Genomic DNA, 22,682 nt, shown 5'->3' with positions numbered 1-22,682 from the left:
GGGGGGCGTGTGATGCGAAGGGGGTTCAGCACACTATTGTAAAAAGGGGGGGGGGTGATATGCAGGGGGCCTGAGAACACTACAGTGGAACCTTGGATTATGAGCCTAATGCTTTTAATCCAAAGCACTCGCATATCAAAGAGTTTCCTCATAGAAGTCAATGGAAACAAAGATAATTTGTTCCGCATTGACTTCTATGGCATGTAATATCGCATGTGGCCAGAGGTGGGGGGGGCGCCGGAGAGTTTTTGAAATATTCAGAAAGGCATAGGGACACCTCGGGTGAACTCGAAAAACCTGAGAAAGGCTTGGGAACAAAGTATTTCCGAGTATTTCTGAACCGCTCCGATCGGGTCTGCTCGGCTCCGGCGTCCCCGCACCTCTGGCCAAATGCGGTACTGCATGCCCCATTAGCTTGAATTCTGCTCGTTTTGCGAGACAACACTCGCAAATTGAGTCAGAATTTTTTTAAAAAAAGTTGATCGTTATTCAAAATGCTCGTTAACCGCGTTACTCGTAAACCGAGGTTCCACTGCACTACGAAGGGGAAATTGATGTGAAGTGCAGGACTGTGATTGGGGGAAGGTGGAGGGGGGGGGGCCTGAGGACACTGGTGGAAGCGATTGTGATATAGGAGAGGGCCGGAAAAAAAATCTGGAAATTTTACTGGTTGGGCATCTGTGAATTTTAATTCCCTGCCTTTGGTTTAGCCCAGTGGTTCTCCACCCTGTCCTCAAGTACCCCCAACAGGCCATGTTTTGGGGAATTTCTCTTAGATAAAACAGCTGTCCAAAAAACAAGGCGTTGACTTTGATTTAAAGCACATGTGCAAGATAAAGGAGAACCTGAAAACATGGCCTGTTGAGGGTATTTGAGGACAGGGTTGAGAAGCACTGCTTCAGCCTATCATTACTACTTCTGGGCCATATTCTGAGTATAGTTACGACGGAGTATCTCAGGATACTCCGTCGTATCTCTCTTTTTTGGCCCGCGTATCTATGCGAGTGATTCTTAGAATCATTTTCGCATTTATACGCTTAAGATCCGACATGTGTAAGTCACTTACACTGTCGGATCTTAAATGTAATTACCCAGCCGTCCGCTAGGTGGCGTTTACGTTCAGGTCTCATTTGTTTATGCAAATGAGCCTGATACGCCGATTCCCGAACAAATTTGCGTCGCGTAACCGTCGCTAACGTCGTTTGCGTAAGCGTAAGGTTACCCCTGCTATATGAGGGGTAACCTTACGCCAGTCCCACGTACGCCATGTTAAGTATGGCGTCGGGTCCGCGTCGTCTTTTCCCGTCGGGTACGTCGTTTTACTAAGTCGTTCTTGAATACGACTTTACGTCAATGACGCACACGTCGGCGTCATTGACGTTTTCCGTCGAGAACTGGAGCATGCGCACTGGGCTATTTTAAGCCTGGCGCATGCGCAGTTGGAACGGCACGGGGGCGCGCTTAATTTAAATACAAGCCGCCCCCTTGGAATTACGGGGGATACGCTGGGCCAATTACACTACGCCGCCCCAAACTACGGAGCAAGTGTTTGGGGAATACAGCACTTGCTCCTGTAAGTTGGGGCGGCGTAGTGTAAATGGCTTACGCGACGCCGCCGCAGGATCTACGAGAATATGGCCCTACGTCTCAGCCTTACCATCTGGTGCTGCTATAGGGGGGGGGGGGAAAGACGTCCCCGAAAAAAACATCATAATTGGGATACCCAGGCAGGGTCGCCATCAGGGGGGTACAGGCAGTATACCTGTAAGGGGCCTGGAGGTCTCCAGGGGCCCGGGTGACAACCCCCTTTTTATTTTTTACATTTAAATTTTTTATTTGTATTTATTTATTTTTGTAAGGGGCCCGGAGGTCCCCATGGCCCCAGATGCCAACCCCCCTTTTTTTTTCCTTTTTTTTATATAATTTTTTTTATTAAAGGACCCAGAGACCCCCAGGGGCACTGAGGTCCCCATGGCCCCAGATGCCAAACCCCCCCTTTTTTTTTCCTTTTTTTTTTTATTAAAGGACCCAGAGACCCCCAGGGGCACTGAGGTCCCCAGGGCCTCGGATGGTTACCCCCCTTTTTTTTTATATATATATATATATATATTTTTATTATTTTTTTTTGTAAGGGGCCCAGAGGTCCCAATGGCCCCAGATGCCAAACCCCCCCCCCCCCCTTTTTTTATTTCTTTTTTTATTAAAGGACCCAGAGACCCCCAGGGGCACTGAGGTCCCCAGGGCCTCGGATGGTTACCCTCTTTTTTTATTATTTTTTTTTCTATATATATATATATATATATATATATATATATATATATATATATATATATTATTTTTATTTTTTTGTAAGTGGCCCAGAGGTCCCCATGGCAACCCCCCCCCCCCCCATTCGTGGCACCCCTCCATTTCTCAATTTTCTCAATTAGCGGCAGCACCCCCCCCCCCGCTTCTCAATTCGCAGCAGCCCCCCCACTTCTCAATTTGGGGCGGCAGCACCCCCCCACCTCCCGTTCTCAGAGGGCCCATACCTGAAGCTGTGTAAGGGGCCCCATAATTCCCAGGTATAGTATCACTCCCCCCCCCCTCATCTCTAGATTTCTCCTTCGCTTCATTCCATTCAGTAAAATACAGGCGTGCATTAAACTCATCCCCGGGAACGTAGCTGGGAGCTGAGAAGACGGAACAAAGCCAATTACCGTCATCCCATGTCTGAGCCACCAGGGGCTCCGAGGCTCGGCTGGCTCCTTGCGGAGAATAAGCGACAACATAAAAGGTATAATTGGTCCCCGGCTCCAAGTATTTCACATTCAGCTCCGTGGTGTCATTATTAACGGCAAACTGATACTCCATGTTTTCAGAACCTGAAAGACAAAAAGAGGGAAGGTTTGGAGGAGCACGAAACCCGGCTTTACATATTTCGGCAGAGGTAACATATCAGAGTTGTAGCCATGGACTTTGGTAGGTCATATAGAAAGCGACATCACATAAATGTTTATATAAAAATATAAAAATGTATTATATATAAAATTTTAAATCACATAAAACACCATGTCCATTATAGTTCTCACTCATTATTTCATCCAATGATCCACATGTGGACTTAACGCGTTTCGAAGGATCTTCTTCAGGAGACATGTGAAAGGTAGAGCCTGCATCCATCTTTCTTAGGGATACACCCAACGCTGTATCCTGGCCTAGGCCAACAAGGCCCAGGCTTAGGGCAGCACTTTGCAGGGGGGCAGCGCGGAAAGAGTCCCCGCCCACTTGCGCTACACTGTTAGTGTAACGCAAGCTTCTTCTAATTTTGACTGTCCTATCAGCCTGGAACACAAACCTTCCTCACTGTGCTATATGTTTTCTGCTGCCCCATTGGCATGGTTATATCTTCTTAGTCCTCTCCATAAACTTATCAGAAATTTGTGCTTAAAGTAGAATTATAGACAACACTTTTTTTTTTTTTTCATTTTGGATAGAGTACGGGAAGGTTAGAGCCCCTGAGGCCCCGTACACACGACAGAGTTTCTCGGCAGAATTCACCGAGAAACTCGGTCAAAACCCGGATTCTGCCGAGAAACTCTGTCGTCTGTACAGTTTTGGCTCGATGGAGCCGCCCAGGAGCTTGACGAGAAAATAGAGAACATGTTCTCTATTTTCTCTTTGTTCTATGGGAGAAGGCGGCCCGCCCAGCTCCTCGGCGGCTTCATCCCAGAACTCGACGAGGAACTCGACGTGCTTGGCACGTCGAGTTCCTCGGCCGTGTGTACGGGGCCTGACAGTTTATTTTTTACCATCCCTGTCCCATTGTAGAGATTTCCCTTCACTTCCTGTCCCATAGCCAAACAGGAAGTGAGAAGAAATCTATGCAAATTAAAGGGAATTCAATGCCCCCCAGGCCCTCAGAACTTTCAGGGTGGGTCTTAAACAGAAAGGGGTGTGACCTTGACAGGAAGGGGTGAGTCATATTTAAATTAGGGGGTGCACAAGTTTAGTCAGACCTAGGACAGCACAAAACCTAAATACACTACTGGATACACCGATATATCAGCCACTGAAAATTATCAGCCGAAAATAGGGTTATTGCCAATGCAAAATAGTGTCCTATTGACTTCAATTTAAAAATCGATTCCCATTGCCTTTAATGCAAAAATGCCCCCTATTGACTTCAATGCAAAATCGTGTTCTATTGACTAGAAAGTGACATCACATAAATGAATATATAAAAATACTAAATGTATTATACATAAAATTTAAAATCACATAAAACGCCATTTCCATTACAGTTCCTACACATTATTTCATCCAATGATCCACATGTGAACGCGTTTCGAAGGATCTTCTTCAGGAGAACATGTGAAAGGCAGAGCCTGCATCCATCTTTCTTACGGATGCTCTTATATATCGGCCGCTGAAAATGATCGAACCGAAAATAGGGTTATTGACAATGTAAAATCATGTCCTATTGACTTCAAAACGGAGTCCCATTGACTTCAATGCAAAAAAAAACTATTGACTTTAATGCAAAATCGCGTCGCACTGCCTTGAATGCAATATCGTGTCCTAATGACTTCAATGCAAAAAAAAATTTCAAGTGATTTTCCTCAGGAGAACATGTGAAAGGTAGAGCCCGCATCCGTTTTTCTTAGGGATGCACCAATATAATCGGCGGCCAAAATTGATCGCCCGAAAATAGTTTTTTTGGTGTTTTGCCAAAAGTAAAAAAAGGTGCCGAAATTGGCATGCAGCGTCTTATTGACTGCAATGCAAAATCGTGTCCATTGACTTTAATGCAAATTGATGTCCTATTGACTTCAATGCAAAATTAAATTGACTTCAATGCAATAACACCTCTTATTGACTTAAAGCGGAACTTCAGTAATTTTTTTCATCTTTCCAGCTATTAAATCTTCTTCCCTTGTTGTTGTTTTAACTTAGAATAGTAAAAAAAAAAAAATTCTACCAGTACATCCCTTATACAGCCCACTTCCTGTTTCCTTATACAGCCCACTTCCTGTTTCCTTATACAGCCCACTTCCTGTTTCCTTATACAACCCACTTCCTGCTTCTTGTCTGGTCATTAGCCTAGGCTTATGACATCATGCACAGCTCTCTCTCTCACTCTTGTGAGAGTTTGCCAGGAAGGGGGGGCCATAAGAGGGCCAATGAGAGCTTCAGAGCTGGAGGTGTGCCTCTGTGTGTCCGTGTAAATCCAGGAAGTGAACAGGCAGCAGCTTCAGCTGCCCACAGTGGAGGGAGATTTTTGCAGCAAATTTGGCAAGTACAGAATCACAGTATATATAATTTGCAAAGTAGTTGGAGGGAAGCTTCAGAATGGCAAAGATGTTTTTATTACAAATTATGTGAGAAAACTTCAGTTCCTCTTTAAATGCAAAATCACTACTTATTGTCTTCTATGCAAAAGCATGTCCCATTGACTTTAATGCAAAAAAGCCCCCTATTGACTTCAATGCAAAATTGCATCCCATTGACTTCAATGCAAACTCACGTCCCGTCGACTTCAATGCAAAATCACGTCCCGTCGACTTCAATGCAAAATCACGTCCCGTCGACTTCAATGCAAAATCACGTCCCGTCGACTTCAATGCAAAATCACGTCCCGTCGACTTCAATGCAAAATCACGTCCCGTCGACTTCAATGCAAAATCACGTCCCGTCGACTTCAATGCAAAATCACGTCCCGTCGACTTCAATGCAAATACACCTCCTATTGACTTCAATGCAAATACACCTCCTATTGACTTCAATGCAAAATCACGTCCCATTGACTTCAATGCAAAATTGCTTCCCATTAACTCCAATGCAAAAACGCCGGCCACAATAATTACATTTAAAAAATATATACATTAAAACTGTCCATTTCGGTTTCAGTTTTCAGCCAAGTGCATTCTGATTTTTCGGTTTCGGTCCAGAATTTTCATTTCGGCGCACAACTAATTTTTCTTTTGCTTGTTTGTAGAGCACATGTGAATGAATATCAATGTCAAAGAACCCGATCTCTTTAAAAATATGGCTTTGATTTTAGAGAGACTGGGTTCCGTGACATTAATATTCATTCTAGGGTTGTCCCGATACCACTTTTTTGAGACCGAGTACCGATACTTTTTTTCAAGTACTCGCCGATACCGAATACCGATACTTTTTTTTTAATGTCATGTGACAGTGGCAGTTTTTTTTTATTTTTCTTTACTATTTTTTTACATTTTTTTACAGTGATTTTATTTTATTTTTTTTAGAGGGGGAGGGGAGTGGATTGTCAGTGTGTTTTTTTTACATTTTATTTTTATGTATTATTTATTTATTTATTGCAATTTTTTTTTAATCAGCCCTGTTGGGGGTCTTTGGAGAGATATCAGGGGTCTTAACAGACCCCTGACATCACCCCTTTAAGACAGAGAAAGGGACTAGGGACACAGATTCCCCAGTGCCTTTCTCAGCAGCCTCAGCTAAGAATGGAGGGAAGCTTCTCTCCATTCATAAACTGAAGCATCGTAAACACAGGTTACGATGCTCAGTTATGTGAATGGACAGAGTCAGTGATCACTGACTCTGTTCATTTGAAAAAGGTAGGAGCCGGATTTAGCGGCTCCTACCTCCGCTCTCCATCCTGACAAATTGAGGGGGGAGAGCGGCATGAACGGGGGGAGAGAGGACTGCACGGATGGGGGGAGAGAGGACTGCACGGACGGGGGGAGAGAGGACTGCACAGACGGGGGGAGAAGACGGCACGGATGGGGGGAGAAGACGGCACGGACGAAAAGACAGCAGGGGAAAAAGACAACACAGGGTAAAGACAACACAGGGAAAAGACAACATGGGGAAAGACATCACATAGCACGGGGGAAAGACAGCACGGGGGGAGAAGACTTGCAACTCTCCTGCCTGCCCAGGTATCGGCTGAGGCATCGGAGCATTTCCCCCGAGTACAAGTACTCGAGGAAATGCTAGTATCGGTATCGGGACATCCCTAATTCATTCACACGTTCTCCTGAGGAAGATCATTTGAAACGCGTTGAGACCACATGTGGATCATTGGATGAAATAATGCGTGAACCTTATAAAGGACCTGGTGTTATATGTGATTTTGAATTTTATGTTTAATACATTTTGTATTTTTAAATACCGTACTTATATAACACGCACTTTTTTCCCCCTGAAAATAAGGAGCAAATCACGGGTGCGTGTTATACGCCGATCGTGTACCTCGGAGGGGGACGAGTGCCGCCAGAACCACAGAGCCGTCATCTCCTGTTTATTCGGCTCTCACTCGGTTCTGACGTCACACCCACAGTCCCGCCTCCGCCACCGGTATTGGACTATTGTTCTGTCAATCACAGGAGCTGGTCCAATGCCGATGGCGGGGGCGGGACTGTGTATGTGACTGCCGACCGAGTAAACACGAGATGACGGCTCAGTGATTCCAGGCTTCAGAGGTGAGGCGCATATCATGCTGCAGATGAGCATAGATCAGGCTGCAGATGGGCACATATAAGGCTGCAAATGGACACATATCAGGCTGCATATTACCACATATCAGGCTGCAGATGGGCACAGATCAGACTGCAAATGGGCACAGATTAGGCTGCAAATGGGCACAGATCAGGCTGCAGATGGGCACAGATCAGGCTGCAGATGGGCACAGATCAGGCTGCAGATGGACACAGATCAGGCTGCAGATGAGCACAGATCAGGCTGCAAATGGGCACAAATAAGGCTGCAAATGGTCGCATATGAGGCTGCAAATGGGCACAGATCAGGCTGCAAATGGGCACATATAAGGCTGCAGATGGGCACATATAAGGCTGCAAATGGGCGCATATCATGCTGCAGATGAGCATAGACCAGGCTGCAGATGGGCACATATAAGGCTGCAGATGGGCACATATAAGGCTGCAAATGGACACATATCAGGCTGCATATTACCACATATCAGGCTGCAGATGGGCACAGATCAGAATGCAAATGGGCACAGATCAGGCTGCAAATGGGCACAGATCAGGCTGCATTAAGGCTGCAGATAGGCACAGATCAGGCTGCATTGATGGGCACTGACCATTATTTTGCTTCAAAGTAGTTTGTTTAAAAACAAAACAAAAATTCCTAAAACTTCCCTCTTAAATTGGGGTGCGTGTTATACGCCTGTGTGTGTTATATGCCGAGAAATACAGTAATCATCTTTGTGGTGTCATTTTCTATATATCCTACAAAGGTCCATGGCTACAACTCTGTTGATATGGTATACTGTACCAGGGCTGGACTGGGACAAAAATTTGGCCCTGGACTTCATCCAGACTGGCCCACTTTGACAGGTCTCTCCCACGGTGGCCGGACAACTCCCGCACCCCCCCCCCCCCCCCCGGCCACCCAAGCCCCCTCTCCCCCTTCACTAGCCAGCCACTAGCCGTTCTACTTTATTAGAGTAGAACGGCTGGTACTGGTACTTTTATAGGCAGTACCAGTGGGGAAGCTAGACATTATTTCACCCGGGGCAAAAAATACGTTTGGTGCCCCCCCCATGGGACAAGATTAGGCAGAAGTGAGAAACTCCCGGGCCATAGCTGTTGAGTCAGCTATCTGTCCCCTCCCCCCATGCTCCTCTGTCGTCCCCCCTGCTCATCTGGCCCTCCCCCTGCTTCTTTGTTCCCCCCAGGTGAACGCTGCGGGGAGGGAGAGGAGGTGAGCGCTGCGGGAAGGGAGAGACAGAGGAGTGGAGGGGGGCGGCGGTGCACTGTCACTGAAGCCGGCCCACTGAACCATCGGCCCACCTGGAAAATCCCCGTAGTCCCAATGGCCAGTCCATCCCTGTACTGTACAGTATGTAAATTATAGGATGTGGGCACAGAACACCGAACTTCTATCTATATTATTTTGCCTATTCGGCAAGCGAATGTTCGGGATATACGTACCGCCTGTCTTCGTGTAATGCAGAGAGAAGCCAATGACCCTCTCCCAGTTGCTCTGCGGTCTCCCCCAGGTCACCGTCACCATCTTGCTGGTCACAGCCAGGGCTCTTAGGTCTTGTGGTGGACCAGGTAGACCATTCTGGACCGTCACATGGAGTCTAGTTGTGGCACAGGCACTGCCCAGTATATTGGTGGCCACGCATTGATAATACCCAGCATCCTCCAGGTCGATCTGTGTGATCACCAGACTGCCCCTCGACTGAAGCCGCACTCTCCCGTTTGGAGAAAGTTGCTGTCCATTCTTCAGCCAGGTGATGATGGGTTCCGGATCTCCGGTAGCGCTGCAGGAAAAACGAGCCGTGCCGGCCCGTGCTCGTGTAATGATCTCTGGCGGTTGTGTAATAAATGGGGGCACTAAAACAGAAAAGAATCTTCAATAAATAAACTGGTCCATAAGTACAAAAAAAAAGAAAAATTATGAAACTAAAACAATATCAGGTTATGAGGATAATACAATCCATGGCACATGTGGAATGTTACAAATCAGGACCTTAAAGGGGTTGTAAAGGTAAAAAAAATTCTCCCTGGTGTGGAGTGTCGTGTTCGCCCCCTCCCTTGGACTACTGGAGAGTCAGGACGCACACTAACACACAGCTCCTTTCTCTATCTGCAACGTAGAGAGCGTCCTGACTCTCCTGTAGTTCAAGGGAGGGGGCGAGCACGACACTCCACACCAGGGAGAAAGCCTCGAATTACGGTGTGGAGTTACAGACAGAAGAACAGGAAGTGAGGATTTCTATGACCGTCAGAGGCCAGGGCGCTACGTTATGACGTCACGCCCGGGCCCCCAGAAGTAAACAAAGCCGCAATCTCATGCTTTCCAGCCCGGAGGAGAGATGTGGGATGTTATTGAACCGCATCTCTCAATAAAGAGGACCTGTCACGATAGATTCCTATTACAAGGGATCATTAAAATGGCCTTACCTACACACGATCGTGAAAAAAAAATACAAAGCGCGGTGACGTACAACACGTACGACGGTCGCTCTATAAAGGGGAAGTTCCATTTGGATGGCGCCACCCTTTGGGCTGTTTTAGCCGATTTCGTGTTAGTAAAAGACGATTTGTGCTTTTCTGTCTGTCACAGCGTGATGAATGTGCTTACTTCATTACGAACAGTAGTTTTACCAGAACGAGCGCTCCCGTCTCATAACTTGCTTCTGAGCATGCGCGGATTTTTCACGTCGTTAACCACTTAACCCCCGGACCATATTGCTGGTCAAAGACCAGGCCCCTTTTTGAGATTCCGGCACTGCGTCGCTTTAACTGACAATTGCGCGGTCGTGCGACGTGGCTCCCAAACAAAATTGGCATCCTTTTTTTTTCCACAAATAGAGCTTTCTTTTGGTGGTATTTGATCACCTCTGCGGTTTTTATTTTTTGTGCTATAAACAAAAATAGAGCGACAATTTTGAAAAAAATGCAATATTTTTTACTTGTTGCTACAATAAATATCCCCCAAAAATATATAAAAAAAACATTTTTTTTCCTCAGTTTAGGCCGATACGTATTCTTCTACATATATTTCGCAAAAAAAAAACGCAATAAACGTTTATTGATTGGTTTGCGCAAAAGTTATAGCGTTTACAAAATAGTGGGTAGTTTTATGGCATTTTTATTAATATTTTTTTTTTACTAGTAATGGCGGCGATCAGCGATTTTTTTTTCCGGTACTGCGACATTATGGCGGACACTTCGGACACTTTTGACACATTTTTGGGACCATTGGAATTTTTATAGCGATCAGTGCTATAAAAATGCATTCGATTACTATAAAAATGCCACTGGCAGGGAAGGGGTTAACCCTTGGTGTGTTCTAACTGTAGGGGGGGGTGGACTCACTAGGGGAAATGACTGATCGCTGTTCATACATTGTATGAACAGACGATCAGGCATTTCTCCCCTGACAGGACCGGGAGCTGTGTGTTTACACACACAGCTCCCGGTCCTCGCTCTGTAACGAGCGATCGCGGGTGCCCGGCAGTTGATCGCACCTGCCGGGCACACGCGTCGGGATCAGGGACGAGCGGGGCGGCGCGCACGCGCCCCTAGTGGCCGCTTCGCGAGGTGACGTAGAGCTACGTGCTCTCGCGCAGGGGAGCCGACCTGCCGCCGTATAACTGTGGCGGCTGGTCGGCAAGTAGTTAAAGCCCACACACAACCTTTTTTTACAACCTTAAAAACGACAACGTTAAAAAAGGTTGTTAAAAAATAGAGCATGTTCGAATTTTTTTGGGCCATTTTTCAGAACCCGAAAAATGCCCTGAAGCCCACACACGATCGTTTTTAATGACATTAAAAAAAACTTCATTTTTTACAACCCGAAAAATGATCGTGTGTACGCGGCATAAGACTAAAACTAAATCGAAATTTGCTGCCAAAATTAACTCTGCTTCTTACCTCAGAGGAGGAAAAACACCTTCATATTTTTCAACAAAAAAAACCTCTTTGGCCCAGATTCACAAAGCACTTACGCCGACGTATAACAACATACGCCGACGTAAGTGCAAATGTGCGCCGTCGTATCTGTGCGCCGGACCCACAAACTAAAATGCGCCTAAAAACAAGCTTCATCCCGCCGACGAAACTTGCCTACGCCGGCGTAGGGTGGGCGCACATTTAGGCTGGACGCATGGTGGCGCTCCCATTGATTAGACATTCAAATATGCAAATGAGTGAAATACGGCGATTCACGAACATACGTGCGCCCGACGCAGTGCGCGTAAGTTGTATGTCCGGCGTAAAGTTATTTCCCATAAAGGAGGTGTAACCCAGCAGCAGACATACAAAGGTCTGCACCAGGGAACACAAGCCGGCGTATTTTACGTTGAACGTGTGTCTGGCTGGGCGTAGGTTACGTTCACGCCGTACGCAGTGATCCGGCGTAGTTTAGGCAGTTGTTCCGACGTGGTTGTGAGCATGCGCATGGGGATGCGTCCACGTCTCGGCGCATGCGCAGTTCGTGATACGTATCTGTCTGGCGCTCGGCCCATCATTTGCATGGGGTCACGCCTCATTTGCATGGGGTCACGCCTCATTTGCATGGCTCACGCCCACTTCCACCTACGCCGGCGTACGCCTTCGAAACCCAGCACAGCTTTGGGAGCACTGGCTTGGTGAGTTCCATGCTTGCCTCTCTGCGATGCGTTGGCGTAGCGTACATTGTTTGCGCTACGGCGGCGTAATGTGCGCCCGCTCTCTGTGAATCCGGGCCATTATGGGCAGATTGGTAATTGCAAGTGTTTGGCTCAGGGAGTCACGTCAGATCATACAGCATTGGATCACGGACATTAAAAATATACCTTCCCCTATATAAAAACGTCCTATACGTTCATAGAGGGTGTCCGAATAAGTACCACAAGATATGGATAGATGGTTAGCGAATACCTCTACATGTGTAATAGATGAAGAAATCGCTGTATAAACGTCTACCTTATGGGTACAATGCATTATTAATTGTATGCTTTCCACTTAGCTACTTAATGGTCTGCCCGCCATATGTCTCAATATGTGTTGTTGGTATCACATGGGCTGTTAAAGGGGTTGTAAAGGTTCCTTTTTTTTTTTTAAATAACAAACATGTTATACTTACCTCCACTGTGCAGCTCGTTTTGCACAGAGTGGCCCCGATCCTCCTCTTCTGGGGTCCCTCGGGCGGCTGTCTCAACTCCCCCCCCCCCCCCCGCAAGAGCTAACCCCCTTCTGGGAAGCGCTCTCCTAAGGGGGTTAGCTTGCGGGCATGCTCCTGTGATACAGTCGGTGGCCATAGCCGCTGACTGTATCACTCAGCCCCGCCCCCCGGCACACCGCGTCGTCATTGATTTGATTAACAGCAGCGGGAGCCAATAGCTGCGCTGCTATCAATCATTCAACAGAAGAGCCGAGAAGTATCTATGCCACTCCCCCCCCCCCCCACTGTCTTCTGGGAAACACACAGTTACCTGAACACAGTGGGGACCAGTGAAGTCGCGCATACGCAGTAGGGAATCAGGCAGTGAAGCCACAGCGTTTCACTTCCTGATTCTCTCACCGAGGATGGCAGCAGGGGCAGCCAAGAGACGGGCGCCCTGGACAGGTAAGTGTCCTAATATTTAACCGCTTCACCCCCGGACCATTTTGCTGGCCAAAGACCAGGCCACTTTTTGCGATTCGGCAGTGCGTCGCTTTAACTGACAATTGCGCGGTCGTGCGACGTGGCTCCCAAACAAAATTTACGTCTTCTTTTTCCCACAAATAGAGCTTTCTTTTGGTGGTATAGATAGAGCGACAATATTTTTTGCTTTTTGCTATAATAAATATCCCCAAAAATATATAAAAAATTATAATTTTTTCCTCAGTTTAGGCCGATACATATTCTTCTTCATATTTTTGGCAAAAAAAAAATCGAAACAAGCGTTTATTGATCGGTTTGCGCAAAAGTTATAGCGTCTACAAAATAGGGGATAGTTTTATGGCATTTTTATTAATACCTTTTTTTTTTACTAGTAATGGCGGCTATTTTTATTGTGACTGCGTCTTCATGGCGGACACATCGGACACTTTTGGGGCCATTGTCATTTTCACAGCGATCAGCGCTATAAAAATGCACCGATTACTGTAAAAATTACACCGGCAGTGAAGGGGTTTACCACTAGGTGGCGCTGCAGGGGTTAAGTGTGTCCTAGGGAGTGATTCTTACTGTTAGGGGGCGTGGCTACGAGTAACACGTCACTGATGACCGTTCTCGATCACGGGGGGGAACAGCCATCAGTGACATGTCACTAGGTAGAATAGGGGACTGCCTTGTTCAAAAAGGTATCCCCAGGGGCGTCGTTAGGCCCGGGCTTAGGGGGCTGGAGCCCCCAATGGGTCCCCGTAAAGCCCAGAGTCCCCAACATTTATGCTAGCCATTGTTAGCCCCGAGCAGCGGGCAGGGACCGTTCTGATCCCTAATGCCGCAGCGCCGAGACCGAGTCCTGCCGAGTGCCGCTGCGCCGGTTATGGCCGAGTCCTGCCGAGTGCGATAGCAGGCGCCCGGAGCTCCAGAAGGTGGGAATTACAATACCGCGGCGCCACACCACATCACTGAGATGATCCCCACTCGGAGCTAGGGTGGGCGGCTCGCGCATCGATCGGGTGAGATCAGGCCAGCGGAGGAGCGATCGGGTGATAGGAAGGTAAAAAGGCCACTAGGTCCAACAGGCAGTAAAGTAAATGTAAATGCAAAGTCAGGTAGGTGTATGTATGTCTGGTAGGTAGGTGAGTGTATGTAGGTCAGTTAGGTGAGGTCAGCGTAAGTCAGGTAGGTGTATGTATGTCAGGTAGGTAGGTGAGTGTATGGAGGTCAGGTAGGTGAGGTCAGTGTAGGTCAGGTAGGTGTATGTATGTCAGGTAGGTGTATGTATGTCAGGTAGGTAGGTGAGTGTATGTAGGTCAGGTAGGTGAGGTCAGTGTAGGTCAGGTAGGTGTATGTATGTCAGGTAGGTGTATGTATGTCAGGTAGGTGTATGTATGTCAGGTAGGTAGGTGAGTGTATGGAGGTCAGGTAGGTGAGGTCAGTGTAGGTCAGGTAGGTGTATGTATGTCAGGTAGGTGTATGTATGTCAGGTAGGTGTATGTATGTCAGGTAGGTAGGTGAGTGTATGGAGGTCAGGTAGGTGAGGTCAGTGTAGGTCAGGTAGGTAGGTGAGTGTATGTAGGTCAGGTAGGTGAGGTCAGTGTAGGTCAGGTAGGTGTATGTATGTCAGGTAGGTGGCGTATGTATGTCAGGTAGTCAGTGTAATGGTCAGTGTGTCAGGTAGGTGAGTTTAGTGTTCAAAATTGATGTGCAATGGTAAGCCAGGCAGCAACCAGCAAGTGAGCTTACCCCCCACTGCCCAGCCAAAAAAAACGCGCCATGACCATCCCGGATCCAAAACCGCGCTGACGCCCCCCCCCCCCCCAGTGCCGGCCTCGGCCTGATGCGCCGCCGATGTCTCCCACCCCCCCAGGTGCCGGCCTCGGGCTGAAGCCCCTGGTCTTCTTGCCACCTAGCAACGCCCCTGGGCATCCCCCTGTTCTGCCTTTGCCAACCGCAATCGGGGGCCGCATCGAGTTCCCGGGGACCCACGAGCACACTCGCGAGGCGCGCCTGCTGGGCGACAAATTTAAAAGGGACGTACAGGTACGCCCATTTGCCTGTCCGTGCCATTTTGTCGACGTACATCTGCGCGCGGCGGTCAGCAAGTTGTTAAAATCAACAGCTGCAGTATTTGTAGCTGCTGGCTTTTAATATATTTTTCCTAGGTGGACATCCGCTTTAAGGTGAAAAAATCTGTACTGTACCTTTACAACCCCTTTAACTCTTTAACTCTGACATTTTTACTCTGTATGAAACTGTCACCATTCGTCCTTCGCTTATGGTGCCTGCTGCATTGCTAATTGTTTGTCTCTCTTTTCAATAAAGTTTGTTTTGTTTAAAAAAAAACGTCTCCCCCCCATTTCCTCTCACCTAAAACTTGTAGCTGGGCTGAAGTGGTAATAAAATGCTGACTGTGCGGATAGCTGGCTCGGCACACATAAACTCCAGCATGGTGGGCCTGAATGTGCTTGATCAGGAGGTTACTTTCTCCAAGTAGGACGATATCCGAGGAGAGTGGATCGCCATCTGCAGAACAGACAAAAGATAAATAGATCCCCTCCAGCAACAATAGATTCCCCAGCAGTCATCATCATTAGACCCTCCAGCACCCCTTGCAATTCCATTCTGGAGGTGCCGGAACTGCGTTCTGCCACGTTCCTGATGAAAAAAAGCCCTGGTCTCACTACTATACAAGTTGGCCTGAATCTGAAGCACAGAGGCGATTCAGTTCGCATGTGCCGCCCTATATACGTTTTTCATTCATTCATTCATTCATCTTGACGAAGCCGGAAAACCACCTAAATATCCGTACTTCTGCAGGCTCACCACCAAGCACACCAGCTAGAATCTTACCTTGACATATCCAATAAACCACATAACACCCCTATTCATTCAGTCTCGCCACCATTAAAGCTAACCAGATTCTGAAGCTTATCTTAACAAAGCCAGGAAACCACCTAATATCCCTTTTTCATACTGCCTCACCAAAATGCAAGCTTTCCAGAACTGGAATCTTACCTTGACAAATTCAGGAAACCACCTAATATCCCTTTTTCATACTGCCTCACCAAAATGCAAGCTTTCCAGAACTGGAATCTTACCGCGACAAATTCAGGAAACCACCTAATATCCCTACTTGTACAGTCTCACCACCATGTAAGCTGGCCAGAATCTAAAGCTTACCTTGACAAAGCAAAGAAACCACCTAATATTGCTATTCATACAGTGCTAGCATTCAAAATTCTGAAGCTTATGTGGCCCCTCCTAGTTGGGTTGCTAGTAGGATTAAGGCATGTTTATTTATTTTTCTTTGTAGTCAGTGGAGCAATGCTCGATTGCCTTTGGCTGTTCTGGGTTCTGCTGGTTGCAGCCTCAACTGCTTCCCCCTGGTTTCTAGCGAGTTCTAGAATTTAGTGGGTTGGAAGAGGTAAACCCTGGACTTGCATATTCATATAGCCTCAGCCAATCCCCGGGAGAAAAAATGACCAGTAGGGGGCTGATGTCTTAAAATAGGCTGGGGCCTGGAACAGCAGGGTCCTTGTCCTGGTGGAGGATACCCAGCCTGGAGGGCTGTGGCCCTCTAATTTCCTTAGCTGAAGTTCCAGGAAGCTACCAGGGTTCCATCTGAGGGAGAGCTGAGGGACCCAATTCTAAAATTTGCCGTTTGGAGGAAGTCCACTGAGGATCTGGCCTGGAGACTCACAGTACAGAATCTGGCTGGTGCTGGAGGAAGGCACTCAAGTACACAGGGCACTGTGAGTAAAGGCCTGATTGAGAGAGATCCCAGTGACTGTCCTTATTAACCAATGGAGATACTGTTACAGAGTTGCTGGCTTAGGATTGCTTATGCTTTGAAGCTTTCTGAGCTGTATGCAATGCTGTATCCTGGCCTAGGCCAACAAGGCCCAGGCCTAGGGCAGCACTTTGCAGGGGGGCAGCATGGATAGTGTCCCCGCCGACTTGCGCTACACTGTTGGGCAAATTAGTTTAGCGCCCCCATAAATTGGCCGCACTGCTTCCAGTTTGCGGGCGGTTGGCATTCTGCAACTGTGGGGGGGGGGGGGGGCGTCGCTTCTAATTTTTTACCATCCCTGTCCCATTGCAGAGATTTCCCTTCACTTCATGTCCCATAGCCAAACAGGAAGTGAGAGGAAATCTATGCAAATTAGGGGGAATCCATTGCCCCCCCCCCCCAGGCCATTAGAACCAGTGTCCCCACTTGAAAATTTCAGGGTGGGTCTTAAAGCGGGGGTTCACCCAAAAATAAATTTTTAACATTACATTCAGCCGAGTTGTCCTAATGACAATCGGCTGTTTTTTTCCCCCCGTACATACCGTATTTCACCGCCGCTTCCGGGTATGTATTCTGCGGGACTGGGCGTTCCTATCTGATTGAAAGGCTTCCAACCGTCGCATACATCGCATCACGAGTTGCCAAAAGAAGCCGAACGTCGGTGCGGCTCTATACGGCGCCTGCGCACCGACGTTTGGCTTCTTTCGGCAACTCGTGACGCGTAGTATGCGGCGGTCGGAAGCCTGTCAATCAGATAGGAACGCCCAGTCCCGCAGAAGACATACCCGGAAGCGGCGGTGAAAATACGGCATGTACGAAAAAAAAAAAAACAGCTGATTGTCATTAGGACAACTCGGCTGAATGTAATGTTAAAAATTTATTTTTTGGGTAAACCTCCACTTTAAACCACAAGGGGTGTGGCCTTGACAGGAAGGGGTGGGTGATATTTAAATTAGGGGGTGCACGAGTTTAGTCTGGCCTAGGGCAGCACAAAACCTGAATACACCCCTGGCTGTATGTCTACCTACCACTAGTCACAAAGGGGGTCGCCCTGAAGAGTTGAGTTATAGCCAGAGAGAGTGCTCTGTTTTACTTTGCACTAAATTTGGAGTATCCCAGGGCTCACCCTGCACCCGGAACCAAGTTCAACCAGCAAACAAAAATGACATGCACAGCCGGTTTCTTGAGTTGTGAGACTGTGGAGATTCTGGCTTGCCATGTACCTCATAGGAAATAGAACCTGGGACAAAATTGCTGGCCTGGTGTGGGGTCTCTCCTACACTTTCCTTGACAAAGCCAGGAAACCAGCCAACATCTCTACTTGTGGAGGATGACCACCATGCAAGCTGTGCAGAATCTGAAGACTACCTTGACAAAGCAAAGAAACCACCCTAAACCCCTACATGTGCAGTCTCATCACCAAGGAAGCTGGCCACAATCTGAAGTTTACCTTGAGGAAGCCAATCACCACCTAATAACCTTGCTCATACAAGTATATAAACAACGAACAACCCTGTTCACACAGTCTCACTGTCATGCAAGCTGGCCAAAATGCAAAGCTTACTTTGAGTCAAGTCAAGAAACCACCCAACATCCCTTCTCTGGACAAATTGCAAAGCTTACTTTGAGTCAAGTCCAGAAACCACCCAACACCCCTTCTCTAGACAAAATGCAAAGATTACTTTGAGTCAAGTCAAGAAACCACCCAACATCCCTTCTCTAGACAAAATGCAAAGCTTACTTTGAGTCAAGTCAAGAAACCACCCAACTTCAAGGCGTATTTTCGGGGCCGGCTTATAAGGGGAGTGAATGAGGTGAAGAGGGCCTCGGCTGCACTGCTGATAGAAGTGGAAAACAGGGTCCAGGAAATGGAGCGGGTATACGTCGCTGATCCTTCTGACCTGACCAGAGAGGCCTGGCAGGCTGCTCAGTCTGCCTACCAGCAATTGCTCTCCTCGTCAGCTGAGAAGAAGAGGTTCTTTGCTAAGCAGGCGTTCTTTGAGGAGGGTGAGAAAACCGGCCGTATATTGGCGCGGATTGCAAACTCACATCAACGCTCGCCTGCGATAGGGGCTATAAGATCGGGGTCAGGAAGGGTAGTCTCCCAGCCAGACCAGATTATGCAGGAACTGGCGGGTTTCTATGAGACCCTGTACAGTTCTGGCACGATGTACACCCAGGGGGATCTAGAGAGGTATTTGGCCCAAATGGTCTTCCCGGAGCTGTCCGATAGCCAGCGTATCATGTTAGAGAAACCAATCACTGTCGAGGAGCTACAGGTGGCAGTCAGTGCTTTCCCTAACTGTAAAGCCCCAGGAGAGGACGGGTTGCCCATGGAGGTGTACAAGCAATATCCCGAGGTGTTGTTGCCACAGCTTCTAAAAGTTTTTAATAGCGCCAGGGAGGGGGGGGACTTTGCCCCCTTCAATGTCCAAAGCAAATATAGTACTGTTACTCAAGCCAGGTAAGGATCCCGTGGACCCGGGGGCTTATCGCCCCATCTCCCTATTACAGAGTGACATTAAGATATTGGCCAAGGTGCTCGCCATTCGATTGAATGGGGTGGTGACCTCCTTGGTTCATGGGGATCAGGCGGGGTTCATGCCCAATAAGTCCACGGCGGTTAATCTGAGGAGGCTGTTCCTTAACATGCAAGCACGGGCGGATAATATGGGTAGTAGGGCACTGCTGTCCCTAGATGCTACAAAGGCCTTTGACAGCATAGATTGGAACTATCTCTGGACCGTGATGCACAAATTTGGATTTGGCCCTGTTTATATCTCCTGGGTGCGGCTGCTGTACAGTCAGCCGCAGGCGGCGATACGGACATTTGGCTCTTTGTCGGGGAGCTTTGCACTGAGGAGGGGGACGCGACAGGGATGTCCCCTGTCCCCCCTGCTCTTTGCCTTGGCTATCGAGCCGTTGGCCATTGGCATCAGAGCTAACCCCCGCATCGCTGGATTCTGCTATGGGGACATGCAGGAAAAAGTGATGCTATATGCTGATGACACTCTCCTGCTGTTGGGCGACACGGATCCCTCCCTCAGGGAAGCTATGGTGGCAATTACAGAGTTTGGACAGTTCTCTGGTTTGCTTATAAACTGGGCAAAATCATCACTACTTTTACTAGATGGCGACGATACGCAGATAATCAATCCCGTATGCCCCATACCCGTTACTTTGTCCTTTAAGTACCTGGGAGTACAGATCACGGCTAAACCACGGGATTTCATACATCTAAATATCTCTCCCTTACTTCTGAAATTTAGAGACAAAGTTAAGACTTGGAAGGCCCTATTCTTGTCGGTTGCCGGCAGGGTGAATCTTATTAAGATGATACTCATGCCGCAACTGCTGTACTTTCTACACAACGCCCCTATGGTTATACCCCTGAAGATTTTTCATACCGTAAATAGTATTTTCCGAGATCTCATATGGAAAGATAGGACGCCCAGGATTAAACTGGAACACCTGCAGAAACCTAAAGACGGCGGGGGATTGGCGTTGCCAAACCCCTGGCTGTACTATTTGGCGGCTCAGATGCAGCAACTGGTTGGCATGTTTCGGCCGGCGGTGAGATCCTCGGCTCAGAAGCTTATGGAGCACACCGTGGGCGGAAGGCCGATCCCTGAGGCATTGGAGGCGCAAGCCTTTGCTAAACCGCACAAGAAGCTCCCCACTTTTAGCTTAATTCAGAAGGTATGGAATAAGGTCAAATACGTGCAAAATGCGGAGGGTTACACGAAATACAGCCCTATATGGCAGAACGACACATACACTGAATTGGCCAAGTTACAGTCCGGGGCCAGGTGGAAACAGTATGGGATCACGCACCTCACACACATATTCAGTAACGGGGTGCTCCGCTCGTTCTCTGCACTGCAGGGGGCGTTTGGCTTGCCCCAGACTATGCACTTCCCCTATCTGCAGTTGAGGCACGCAGTGGCGGCACAGGGTCGCTCCTCTGAGTGGTGCCTGTCGCCGACCCCTGCTTTTGATCTTCTGGGGGATGCTGGGACGTCAAAAGGCTTTATTTCCCAGTGCTACGCCATTCTGCTACAGTACGTGATGAAGCAGCATCCCCTGAGGATACGGGAAAGGTGGGAGGCGGATGCGGGAGAACTGGATGGGGAACAATGGGAGGAAATCTTTCAGGCAGTGGGTAAATGCTCGCTGAATGTTTCACAGAGGCTCACACAACTGTATATTTTGCTGCGCACTTATTATACCCCACACAGGCTCCATAAGATGAATCCTCAGCTTGATCCAACCTGTACCAGGTGCAAGAGAGACCATGGTGATCTGATCCATATGCTGTGGAGATGCCCAAAGCTCCACACGTATTGGGCGGGAGTTGTGAGTACAGTAAACTCGACTTTTGGCGTGGCTCTTCCACAGGACCCGAGGGCTTGTCTCTTGGGGGCTCTGGAGGAGTATGAATGGGAGGAAGCGGACAGAGAGGCGATACACAGGGTTTTGTTCCAAGCAAGGAAACTCATTATGGTTCACTGGAGGGCTGAGGCCCCTCCGACTCTGGCTGAATGGATTAATAATATTGGGCTGGTGCTGAGGATGGAGAAAGTGGTGTATCAACACAGGGGTAGTACCCACAAATTTGAGAAATTGTGGGCAAAGTGGTTGGATGTACCAGGTCTAGCCCCGGTAGACCTTGTGATGGATAGACTTCTGGGCATCAATGTGGGGTAGATGGGGACGGTGATACTTTGCGGGATGGTGTTGTTTGAAATGGTTTGGGGGGAGGGGGCTGTACCTCCTACCTATAAATACTCACTGAGTACGGGATGTCCTAACATATGTTGTTATCTTGTCCCCGCAATGTTAAGGGGACCTTGTATAATTTGTACCTCTGCAAACTAAATAAAAAATTTTGTTGGATCAAAAAAAAGAAACCACCCAACATCCCTTCTCTGGACAAAATGCAAAGCTTACTTTGAGTCAAGTCCAGAAACCACCCAACATCCCTTCTCTAGACAAAATGCAAAGCTTACTTTGAGTCAAGTCAAGAAACCACCCAACATCCCTTCTCTAGACTAAAATGCAAAGCTTACTTTGAGTCAAGTCAAGAAACCACCCAACATCCCTTCTCTAGACAAAATGCAAAGCTTACTTTGAGTCAAGTCAAGAAACCAACCAACATCCCTTCTCTAGACAAAATGCAAAGCTTACTGTAGCGCTACCCCCGAAGGAGCCGCTGGTTGATTTGGGATCGGCCTATTAAGTTACCCTGGCGTTGTCTAGGGGTGCAATTGTAGAGACAAACAGTGAGCGAAGGTCCAGACAGTGAATAAACGGTTTTCTCCAATGCTTTATTTTCCAGGCTAACACGGCCAACATCAACATAAATTTGGAAGGACAAGGTTGATGAATAGAGAGAGAGGAAGAACCTTGCAGTATCAGGCCTGGATATTAAATGGAGCAGTCAGTACTGCTCTGCATAGTACCAATTTGTAACTCGTCGCCACTCCAACTTAGTGGGTAAAGTGCCCCCGGACAGACACTTTTTTACAGGCCTGGCAGCCGAGATGTCACTTAGGATTTCTGGGAGGAACATGCCTCTCTCACAGACCCGGCTGCCACAGGCCAATTACAATAACTGAGCTAGATAGATAGATGGAGCGAATCCTCCCAGTAGATTTCTGCATTGGTCACCAGATGACAGCAAACATACCTGTCAGTACTCTGGTCACCGGATCCCCAATTGGTTTGTCCAGGCTCTGTTGGACGACCTGCCTCCAGGTCCCCCTCAAACCGAACCCCCAATCGAACGGCACCCAGCCTGGGATCCTTT

At 48.0% G+C, this 22,682-nt stretch overlaps 1 protein-coding gene across 1 annotated transcript in view; it reads right to left on the bottom strand.

Annotated features, from left to right (window-relative positions):
- LOC120931121 (immunoglobulin superfamily DCC subclass member 4-like) overlaps nucleotides 1-22,682 on the bottom strand; it is a 184,711-nt gene that overhangs the window by 43,206 nt on the left and 118,823 nt on the right. The window contains exons 6-8 of the mRNA XM_040342283.1: nucleotides 15,451-15,606; nucleotides 8,925-9,335; nucleotides 2,700-2,864 (exon numbers count right to left, since the gene is read on the bottom strand). Coding sequence (XP_040198217.1) covers nucleotides 2,700-2,864; nucleotides 8,925-9,335; nucleotides 15,451-15,606 — 732 coding nt within the window. The remainder of the gene's footprint in view (nucleotides 1-2,699; nucleotides 2,865-8,924; nucleotides 9,336-15,450; nucleotides 15,607-22,682) is intronic.

The sequence above is a fragment of the Rana temporaria genome, chromosome 3, assembly GCF_905171775.1.
Source record: "Rana temporaria chromosome 3, aRanTem1.1, whole genome shotgun sequence".
NCBI classification, from domain to species: Eukaryota; Metazoa; Chordata; class Amphibia; order Anura; family Ranidae; genus Rana; species Rana temporaria.
The sequence above is the reverse complement of the archived record's forward strand: the minus strand, read 5'-3'. Positions and strand labels throughout refer to the sequence as shown.